Genomic DNA, 12034 nt, shown 5'->3' on the forward strand with positions numbered 1-12034 from the left:
TCCTTCTCCTTGCTTGACTTGTTTTGGTCTAAATTTTGTGGATATTTTCAAATAACCCAGATCAGACAAACAGATCTACATAAAACACTGAAATGTAGTTTCTGGATGTTATTTCTGAAGGTTAAAATAGAACCACATGCACATTTTCTTTATATTCTAGATAGCAAGAGCATGCAAAATATGCCTGAACCTTGATGGTTTGCACCAATGACTCAAATTCATTGTTAGTAAACTAGTTTTGTAAATTATGTTTTAAATGGGCCCAGTTCCTCAGTGAATGAGCAACTGGTACAGGGCTTGGATCTCCATAATACAGTTTGATTTCTTGCTAAGAACAACGAGTAGCAGGGCTGTAGAAACAGCTACTCATGAATCATATGGCACCACACAACAGCATAAGGAATTTTCCCTTAAATAGCTTCAAGACTATTTGTATGTCTTGATCTCAAGTTTAACCAGATTTATCTAAGTGTTTAAAAAAAAACAACAACGTGCCATGACAATGTCTCTTTTTACTGTATAACATCGGGGAAGGGATATTTATTTAAAATGTAACGTGCTGCCTGCCTGTATCACAGCATATGTTCTGCCTGGGACTATTTTAATCCAATTAGCCAGCTGCTTATTAAAATATTTCAGCCTAAATGTAACACTGCAAAGCAGCTCAAAGCAAAACTACAGTTTAAGGTCCTCCTCCTGCAAACACTTAGGCACAGGCTACTCACACGGAGTTTAACGGGTCTACTCAAGGGTTTGAGTCTGTCCCATTTAAGTCACTGAGGGTGAAACCTTGGACCCATTGACGGCAATGGCAGTTTTGCCATTGACTCGGACAAGGACCAGGATTTCACGGGAAGATGTGTCATTGACTTCAATCGGAGCATGAGCAGGCCCATAATGTGTAAATATTGCAGGAAGAAATGTGTAGTCTGCATACTTTTCAGACCTCTCCGCTCCCTGGAAATGTACAGCATAATGCCATTTTTTCCTCCAGTTATGACAAAAGAAACAAATCTTTGCCAGCAGCATCAGCTATAAGCAAGCAGTAGTTTTCAGAAGCTTCTAGGGATATGACAAATCCCCCCCCCCTTTTTTTTTAGTATTCAAATCAAATTAAATTCTAGGTTGACATCCATGTCTAGTACTGACTACAGTCAAGTTCATTATAGCATGTAACATTTACAATTCATTGAAGCTTTGCTTTAAAATAATTTAGGATTTAAATAGCAATTCATATTTACAGCAACCATTATTCATAATAGTCTTAGGGGTATGTGCTATGGTGAAAATATGATAATATAATGTAAGTATGTAATTGTACCAAAAGCCCTTTAACCACAACTTACTGAATGTGTGCTGTGAGTCTGTTTCAAAATACAGTACTGTAACACCATTTTGCAATGCTAATTCATAGGGAATAATGACCTGATATTTTAGCTAAAAATTAAGAATTCAGTCTGCATTTTAATACACATAATGCTCAAGTCTGCTGCAATGTTCTCAATCAAAAACTTCAGCAGAATTGAACAAGCTCTTTGGTGGAAAACTATTCATAGGGCTCTAAACCGCCTCCTGCCCCAAACCACGCTTGTGGTAGCTCCGCTATTTATAAGCCTGTGTTCTGCTTTCATCATTTCACAGGGCTGATAGACCTAGCAATGAAGGGCTGTATTGACTGCACTGTGCCCATACTAGTTTTATCTGAGCAATTCTGCAGACTTGCATTGCCTGGCCATGATTTTTTGATGGTGGCGAGAGATCATTTTTGTTTGATTTCTCTCTTTGCATGAACAGCATTTATATTCTTTTGCTTTTTTCCCCTATAAGACAGAACAGATACAATTTAAAGCATCTATTAAGGATACGAAATGTGGAAGCCAGTTCCAGCTCAATGAGACCAAATGGTGTTGAAATAATGTTTAGCTTTTAAAGTATTAAACATAGATGTCTTAAACAAAAATGATCAAGTGCAAACGTGACATGGATGAGAGTAGAACAAGGAAAACGTCAGTATTGATATCACTTAATTGGGTTCAAGTGTTTCAGCAATATTTTAGTGTTAGGGACTGGAATGGAAGGAAACAAATTCCCCACTGATTTTCAATTTTATTGAAAGTTTTTGTGATAAGTACCTTCAGATAGGTGGGTCCAGACCATGCTTAGCTACTTCTGTAGGTTATGGAATTTGGAGGTAAAGAATGCTTTAAAAAGCTGATGAGGCTTCAGACACCACTGTTCAATTATTTTCTGGTGGACTGATGCTAAATAAACTAATGTTATCAACCCTAAGTATTCAAAAATGTGTCAGGCCCCAAAAGTCATGGTTGTCTTACCCTGAGGGCTAGATATCTTACTTTTTAAAATGAAAGTTGAGAAGATCAGGTAATAACTTAATTCCAGCAGCTCAGGCATTAAGAACTCCCCTCCAACTCCAAAAATCACACATTAGCAACACTGAAACCATCAATGCACAATTGCAAAACACACTTAGAACAGTTCCAACACAAACTTTTCAGTTCCTGAAAGCTTTAAGAGGTTTGCTATATTCTCACAACACCAGAGAGTAGCCATCCTGCCATTTCTTGGTCATTTAAGAAATGTTAATCAAAGAAATGGCAGTACCTCTGTAGTTGCCACTGAAACCCTAGCTGTGGAAAATGATGATGCTTCCACTTGATGTTGCAATGCTGCATTTAGTAAAGAACTCCCATGCTCAAATGCAGTCCATGCTTATTCTTTTAGCTCTAGCAGCAACTGCCTCTGGTTAACGGACCTGGAATTTTCTTTGTCAAGCCTGAGGAAGCTCTTGAGTGGCTCCATTTGCTTCTTCAGGATGTAGCACAGGATAGGAAGTTGCTTGCCTCCTCCTCTCACACAGGGTTCTATCCAGCTCCATTCTGCCAACCTCCTGGTCAGCATATATAATTATGGTGGTGAGGGCTGCAATTCCTCAACACCCAGGTCTGTGCCACCATTTCATCAGACCCAGGGAATACAGCTGACTTACTTCAGTGTCCAGACAAACCTGAAGCTCGCAGGAGAGCTGGCTGAGATTCATCCTGGATAAGGGTAACAGGAAAACGACATGCCATCAACTCACTTTCAAGAGAGATCAGACCACCATCTTCAGTGCCTTAGAACTGAAATACAAAGCCCACTTCTACTATCTGGAATGTGCCAACTGCAACTGGCAGCCAGCTAAACTCTGCCAATCAAAAAAAAAAAAAAATCTATTTTCACAAAGCCAGTTCTGCTCTGTGACAGTTTTTTCCCCTGTCAAAATTCAGCTTTCTAGCCACAGGTGTTTCGGCAGCAGAGCTGTTTAAAAAATATTACACTTAAAGAAAAGTATTTTTCGCTTTTGTTAAAAATAAGCACAACTATTTTTACTCAAACTTTGAAAAAAAGTCACCCTCTGACAGGGAATAGGCCTGGACTATTTCATCTAGTTATGCACACCTGAATGCAAGTTCTTTAGCAACCGGAGTTATGGATCTATTAGCACTCAAGCGCTAACACAGCACACCAGCTCTCTCAGCTCAACAACTGATCACCAGAAAAAATTTCAGGAAGGCATTCAGGCTTATCTCTACAAACATGAAATGACAAGACTCATAGGACTAGCACAACCTGAACCAGTTTTTCTCATTGCAGCAGCCTTTGCAGTACTTGTTGGTCCTGTAGTCCACATTCCTCCTGTTCTTATAACATGGACAGTTCCCCCTCCACCCCCCATAACATCTCTCACTTCGATCTTCCCTTCCTCACTTCCTTTACTGTCTACCGACGATTTGGTCACAATCCAATCATATCAATTTACAGTGCGATGTGGACTTTAGGTTTATGGTCTATGTGACCAGTACTACACCTAGGTATACAACCCGCTATTTTTTTTTTAAACGCGTGGAAACGGACTTCTTTTCATGTCATCAACTTGATTTTCAATACGTATCAGACACACACAAACCTTAGGTGCTGTAATCCAATTCTTCACATTGGCTCTAAAATTCCCTTAAAATTACACAGTAATTTGTAAAATTGCAAAGCCCAAAATACACTGGCAGGGAGTTTATGCAAATTGCAGCAATTATAAGTTACTTCTTAGTGCTTTACTCTCCAAGACAGTTTTTAAGACTTTGTTATAGGTTTATATTATAATCAACATGCGTGGACATTTATCAGCTACATAATATGCACAGATGCACTTCAGTTGTTCTAATTTGATATGTACTTTGTTTCATGTATTACATTATGCATAAAATTGTTGGTCTGAAATGCGATATTCCACTTGACTGCTAATATATTTCTTATATTAAATGAATGCTCATCATATTCTTCTTACAAGTAGCATTAACACTTGGGGAAAAAAGGATTATGGTGAATTTTAAAATTAGGTAATGTGACAGGAATTAATACTGAAACAGATTGTCAGACTGTCTAATGCAAATGAGATCAAGCTAATCTGAGGCATCTGGTTTTAAATAAGTAATTTTTCTCTATGTTCATGTTTCAGTCTCTTCTACAGCTAATTTCTTTTTGTCACTGAATTATACAATCCGAGTATCAGTCAGCATTTTTTTTTTTGAATTAGCACATCTGCATGACAATCAGCATTAAATCCTGTTTCTCGTGTTTCAAATGGGGTAATCCAGTTTCAAAGGTTAGGTTAGGCAATCAACAGTAAACTCAGTATTTATCACTTATACAGAGATTTACACCTTCACAGTAGTGGAAAGACAACTAATTAAGCATCTCAAGAACTCAATGAAAGTGGCAGGTAGGTACCAGCTATGTCTTACAGGTGGGGAAATTGAGGCATACAGCAATGGAGATTTAAACCAACATCGCAATGCAGGAAGTCAGTGGAGTCGGGATAACTAATGAGCCCTTAACTTCCATCCCCATATCCATCACTCTGGGCCAGGCTGCCTCACTTAGCAGTAATATATATATGCAATAATTATAAGCATCTTTGCTGTCTTCACTGAATTCAAGTGCATGTGTGAGATAAGGAGTTCACCCCACTATCCCCCCCGCAAAAAGGCCTAGAAAAATCAGATTAAATTCAGCAAGACTCTTCTCCAGATAACTAATTAAAAGGACATTAAGTCACATATTGGAACTTTTTTTACTGCTTACTTTCTATTTGTAACCCTTAAAATTACTGAAAGAGAGGAAACCATTCTCTTTTTCAGTTCACTTTGTGTATATGCCAGCACTTTCTGCAGTCAATTTTGCCATTTCCCCTATATAGTCAGTTTCTTCCAGTTTGTATGGGTCTTGCACTCAGTAACAAGGGAGAGAATTTTCATAAAATAGGATTGAGAAGGCACAAATTAGCAAAGGGACCTGGAGGCAAAAAACCCTCAATCTATTGTAATTATTTTACTCATGGTTAATATATACATAACTTCTTTAAAATGCACACATTTGTATTTTGATTAGATTATTAGATAGTAGTTTGCCAAAAAATGTTAACCTTGTCTAATGGTGAGCAACACTTTACATTTTAATGTAATCTAAATATTTTATTAAAATACACACCTGAAATATACTGTAGCTTCCATCCCTGAGCGCTGATTCTCCATTAGGATCTGGAGCCCTGGAATCAAGCAGAAGCCTGCTGATTCCAGTGGGAGACACATGGGTCGAGCAGTTCACGCTACTGGATCCTGATACAGGATTTGGGTGGTTTTCTATCAACCTCCCCTGCCCCCACCCAAAAGCTTTTTCTCCCCAAAAGAAGAAAATAAAACAAAATGTGTCTCTTTTTAGAAGAAAATTCTTGAGAGTTTAATTGAAATGGCAAATGTGAAGTGTTTTGCAAATTAACAAAAATTCTAGACACAGAGACAAAACAGTAAAATAAATAAGGAAAATTTCAAATTTGTCACATTAAAAAGAATAAAAACCAATACAAATCCAGCTTTCAAAAAAAGAAAATATGCAATACTAATAGAAACATTTTAAACATCTGGTATTTTAATTTACAAACATACACCTGATGTTTTGCATTTCTTCCTTTCAGGAACAAGAGGCCAAGACGTGATGATTTGGTTTCAATATCCTTCTCTTTCTTTTCATTTTCCCATTACAAATAAAAGTGCATGATTTTGCTGCATTCTTTCTGATTGGTTAAAAAAAAAATCACTTAAAATGGCAGGGTTCTGCATTTGAGAAGGGAAGCAGATCACTGTACAAAATATTTTAATCTGCTGTAGCTGTAAAACAAGAAGCTAAATTAGGTATGTTAATTCAAACCCTACCTCTGTAAAGGACTTCAGAGTCTTAGTCATTTCTACAACAACCAAATAAAATGGTTTCATTAATCCATGAATCTCACCCAATAGTTTCTCTCAATGTGATCGTCAGAAAGTGTTTCTGAAGCTACTGAATTGTTAACGTGTCTGTGGCTTGATTATGTCAACGAAGATATTCGGACACAAAGTTGCCTCTAAAATTTCTCTACTCCTTCCTGTCATGTTGTTACCAGAGGGAATGGACAAAATTTTCTCTACAGTACAACTCTGCTTCTGTTGGCAGATGTGTAACAGGTATATTTTTCTTTGTTGTCAAGAGCACGGAAAGTACATTAGTTACATTACTAATTGTAAGACTCCTGAGAACTAAAAGTACATCAATTCTTCAGATGTTAACAATGAAGCTCTTGAAGTTTGCGCTTTTTAGATGTTGGCTCTTCAATTTTCTGTGCTTCTAAACTGCTGGCATCAGATTGGACCTTCTCCACGGTGACAGTGATACCTGAAAGAAGGTATCCCCCACCTCCACTCATCATCAGTTTTGGATGGCTGCGATCTGGCAAGACCTTCACAAAGAAGAAAAACATTTGCTGTGAGGAGTCATTTTCTGTGTGAGCATGTTTAAAAAAAAAAAAAAAAGGAATTTGGACAAAACTTTGAGAGACTAGAATCTTTTAAAACCCAAAGGAGGTCTGAGAAGTGCATTTGTATTATGCAATGATACTTAATCCTTTGGAGGGCTGAAACTCATTTTTCCAGACTCTGGGAATAGAAATACATAAGGCTGCACGTTTGCCATGGTGACCACTGGTGAAAAACAGATTTGTCATGCAATTACCATAGAAGTTATAAATTCATACACCTAGGTATGTGAAGCCAAAAAATTACTGAAAGCATCACAGGTTCTTTTGTATTCCCAATCACTGGACCTTTCCAAAAACTACCCAAAAGCTCCACTGGTCCAACACCCCATATTACTTAAATAGTAAACACGACAGTGTCTGTTTATTGCTAGTTTCCAGTTCTATCATCTCCATCATCAGTGAATTACCGGAGTGGTACGAAGCTTTAACAGAGATGCTAAGTTTACCAAATAAAAAAATTTCAATGTGAAAAAAATCCTCATTATCAGATATTTATCATATTTCTACTTTGATAGTTTTGTCGGAGAAAAACAGTACTCGCTCTCAGGTTGGGTGCAGCAAGTCAGATACTTTATTATCTCTAGCAATTGCGTGGAGGGAGAGAGCTAAACAGGTCTCTCAACAGGTAAACAATTACAGCAAGCATTTATACTTTTTGTTACATACAATAATGAGCAACAGCTGCATTTTGTTTATACATAGGTCATCCTGATATCTTATTTTTCTCACCAATTTAAACTATAGTCTACATTCCATACTTATCTAACTCAAGGTCGCAACAACTTCTCACACAGTTCTTTCCCACTCGCCTCACACAATCCTCGCTTCTACAAGTCTCGCGTTATTAGGGTTACAGCTAGCCTGACTCTTGCTCACATAAGAATATGAAATCCCCTTCAAATCCCTGTCAGTTCTTTCTCTACTTCCACAGTTTAAATCATCCTTCGATTTCCTCAAACCAACGTACAGAAATTCCTCATTGACTGCAGTTAACCTACAGATGGAGAGAGTCAATAAAATGCAGGATTCTCCTTAACAGATGGACAGTCTGCTTATAAATCAAAAAGGTGTTTCTGCTGATTTAAGACCAAGAGGAACCTCAGATTTGTACTCATTCCCCTTTTTCTCAACAGGAAAAAAGAAAAATAAAAGAAGCCAGATAGAGGTTTTTCTTGCTTAGAACCAGTTTTCACCTTTCAGGTACAGACATGAGTCTTGTTACCACTTTTATTTTGGGAGATGTGCCATATATGACAGTACCCAAAAAGCTGACTTTAGATGTTCTCATAGATATGTAGAGCTGAAAGGGATTTCAAGAGGTATTCTAGTCCATCCCTCCATGCTGAGACAGGACCAAGCATACCTAGGTCATCCCTGACAGGTATTTGTCTAACCTGTTCTTAAAAACCTTCAATGACCTGGATTCCACAACATCATTTGGTAACCTATTCTCTTATTTAAATATCCTTCTAGTTACACCATTTTCCCCCAATAATCAAACCTAAATCTTCCTTCCTGAAGATTAAGCCAATTATTTCTTGTTCCCCAACTCCACTGATGGTAGAACAATTGATCACTGTCCTCTTTACAACAGCCCTTAACATATTTGAAAATTTATAAGGTTCCCCCTCAGTCTTCTTTTCTTAAGACTAAACATTTTTTTTTTTTTTTTTAAAAACCTTTCCTCATAGATCAGGTTTCTAAACCTTATTATTTATATTGCTCTTCTCTGGACTCTCTAATTTGTCCACATCTTTCTTAAAATGTGGTGTCCAGAATTGGCGCAATATCCAGATTAGGCCTCACCACTGCTGAATAAATTGGGACAATTATTTCCTGTGTCTTAAATACAACACTCCTGTTAATACATCCCAGAATGATATTTGCCTTTTTCGCAAGTGCATCACACTGTTGGCTGATATTCCGTTTGTGACCCACTTTAATCCTGAGATTCTTTTCTGTGGTATTGCCTAGCCCATTATTCCCCACTTTTTAGTTGTGCGCTTGATTTTTCCTTCCTAAGTAGAACTTTGCACTTGTCTTTACTGAATTTCATCTTGTTGATTTCAGACCAATTTATCAAAATTGTTTTGAATTCTAATCCTATCCCTCAAAGTGATTTCAACCCCTCCTAGCTTGGTGTCATCCAGAAATTTTATAACCATCCTCTCCACTCCTTTATCCAAGTCATTAATGCAAATATTGATAGTAAGGAATCCAGGACAGACCTCTGTGGGACCCCACTAGATAGGTCTTCCCAGTTTGACAGTGAACCCCACTGATTACTCCTTGAGTACAGTTTTGCAACAAGTTGTGTACCCACATTATAGTAATTTAATCTAGACCACATTTCCCTAGTTTGCTTATGGGAATGTCGTGTATGACTGTGTCAAAAGCCTTACTAAAATCTACAGCTTTCCCCCAGGCACTAAGTCAGTAACTCTGTCAAAGAAGGAAATTAGGTTAGTTAGCCATGATTTGTTCTTGACAAATCCATGCTGGCTATTTCTTATTATCCCATAGGTGCTCACAAACTGATTGTTCAATAATTTGTTTTACTAGCTTTCCAGTTATCGAAGTTAGGCAAACTGATCTATAATTCCCCAGGTCCTTTTTGTTACCCTTTTAAAAGATACACTATATTTGCCCTGCTCCAGTCCTCTGGGATCTGACCTGTCCTTCAGGAGTTCTTGAAGGAAATCACTAATGGTTCTGAGACTGCTTCAGCTAGCTCCTTAAGTACCCTAACATAAATTCCATCAGGTCCTGCCAATTTGAGTATATCTAACACACCTAAATATTCTTGAAGCTGTTGTTAACAGTATAAAAATATATAATATTAATCGTGTTACGCCTATGGTCACAAATAACCTTTTTAGTGTGAAGACGGAAGCAAAATAGGCATTAAACACATCATCCTTCTTGCTGTCATCTGTTTTTAGCTCTCCTTCTCTGCTATGTAGTGGACCTACATTTTCCTTTGTCCTTCCCTTACTCCTAATGTACAGATCCTCTTCTTATTGCCCTTCATGTCCCTTGCTATTTAGGTTATCCTCCAAACACTGCAGGAATTAGGCACAAGGCGATAACAGTTTGGATAAAACTACCAATTCATGAGCAGTTGAGTATTTGACATTATTTTCTACAAGATTGCATTTCCCTGACATATAGGCACTCCCTGCAGCTCTTACCTGATAATTTCGTAGCCAGGTTTCAGAGAGTTTGAGGTTAATAACGCCACCTTTTTCTCTCAGCTTTGTGTAACATTCTAATAATGGCTGGAAGAAAAAAAATGAGTTAACTAAACTTGTCTCAAACTTAAAATACAACAATAACTATAACATATATAGATTTGATTTACCTCTTTATATTGGCAATAGACAACAAAAGGTCTGGATGGAGCAACAAATTCCAATAAAGAAAGTAACAAAGGAGTTGGATGGAATCTGCTGGCTACAATTAAACTGTAACAGAAATTTTACAGGTTAGTTTTCTGCTTCCAAAGGGGCAAGAGACTTGTTAAAAACCATCAGTCATCTGACTGCATTAAACATATAAAATACACTTAATTATTATAATGCAGTTCTCTAGAAACAAAGAATCAAAAGTATATTTCCAGTTTATTAATATTTTATAGCTATTAAGGGCATTGGTTTTAATATCTTCTTTGATGACCAGATGGTTAGTTTCATTTAGCTAATAAAATTTTTAAAATGCTAGGTTTTTGTACACTTTTTGTTCAATTTAAGTTTCGATCCAAATGTAACCTGACACAAATCCATACACAAAATTATCATCAAGTAAATAAGAAATGTCATTCACCATTTTCTAACATACATTTTCTTTAAAAAATTAAGAATCTGAATAAATCTATGTTAAGCTGTATAACTGCTTAAATAACCAAGTATAAATATAGTGTATCCTCCTGGTTAGCAAAAAGTGCCAAATTTAATGTAAAGGCTATATTTGGTTGTAAATCGACATGTTTTAATGGTTGTATCAACCAATGAGAAAGTTATTTTCCTAAAGAAAGGTTCAACGTACAAAGCAAAACAAGATTAAAATCAATTATTTAAATCGGGGTTTACGACTTGCTGATTTAAATAATCCACTGCTTTATAAGTAATCTTCATAAATAAAATAAATTAAAGTAACATACCAATGGCATCACAAAAGTGCCTGTGTCACTATGCAACAATTTGAAGACCCACAATGACCCCAATGATCTACAGAATTAAAATGCTTCCTTTCCTTGCTTCATCAGTATTGTGCAATGTGGACAAAAGTGTACTAAGTTTGCTCGTTAATACCTCCTTTTTATCATATGCAAAAATCTCTATGTCATAATGTCTTTCCTTGGAGGTTTTTGCCACATCCAACTTTCTCCAAACTGCCTTCATTACGATTTTATAAAACAGAGATCTAGTTCCAAATTCACTTGTTAGATTTTTACCGTTAACCACTGGCTGTGGCTTATTATTTCAATGCATTTTCACCTGATAGTCTTTAAACCAGGCAAATTCTATTTAAATGTAATCGTTTATCTAAAAAGGTTTAGAACCTAATCCTTATATTCACATTTGTGATTCAAGATCACAACGCACTGAGCTGTTGAAAAAAGAAATCAAGTCATTGCCTATTTAATAGCTTCACATTCACTATCTCTTTCAACCCTCATTTAATAGTCCATTGTACAGCATGATCCAATTTACACTTACCCGTTTCCAAAGTTTTAATTAAAAAAGTTACCCTGCTAAACCGTACTTCAAGCTACTGTTAACATCTTCTGGTAACTGTGCTTAGGGAAACGTCTATATAAGCTCTTCTTCTAATTTCCAAACACTACATTAAAGTTCTAACTCATTAACTTGTTCTCCAGTAGACTGCAATACTGGAGAGAGTCAAGGCTACCCAACATGGGGAAGGGACAGTTATTTTGATGCACATGCCCAGGTCACTAAAAACGAAGCCAAAATGGGGGAGATCACTACTACTTTCCAGCCCATAAGCCCTTCTGCTCTGCTGAGAAGCTACACAGAACAAGGACTTCCTTTCAGATACAAAGACTGGCTGAATTCCCTTGGAAAACCATCAGTTCATGAATTAACCAAGCATGACTTAAAAACAATA

The 12034-nt window shown here is 36.9% G+C and overlaps 1 protein-coding gene across 1 annotated transcript in view; it reads right to left on the reverse strand.

Moving 5' to 3' along the window:
* Positions 1 to 5960: 5960 nt before the first annotated feature.
* Positions 5961 to 12034, reverse strand: part of TRMT6 (tRNA methyltransferase 6 non-catalytic subunit) — a 30189-nt gene continuing 24115 nt past the window's right edge. Inside the window, exons 9-11 of the mRNA XM_054023672.1 lie at positions 10266 to 10368; positions 10096 to 10182; positions 5961 to 6826 (exon numbers count right to left, since the gene is read on the reverse strand). Coding sequence (XP_053879647.1) covers positions 6653 to 6826; positions 10096 to 10182; positions 10266 to 10368 — 364 coding nt within the window. The 3' untranslated portion in view covers positions 5961 to 6652. The remainder of the gene's footprint in view (positions 6827 to 10095; positions 10183 to 10265; positions 10369 to 12034) is intronic.

Source organism: Malaclemys terrapin, chromosome 3 (assembly GCF_027887155.1).
Source record: "Malaclemys terrapin pileata isolate rMalTer1 chromosome 3, rMalTer1.hap1, whole genome shotgun sequence".
NCBI classification, from domain to species: Eukaryota; Metazoa; Chordata; order Testudines; family Emydidae; genus Malaclemys; species Malaclemys terrapin.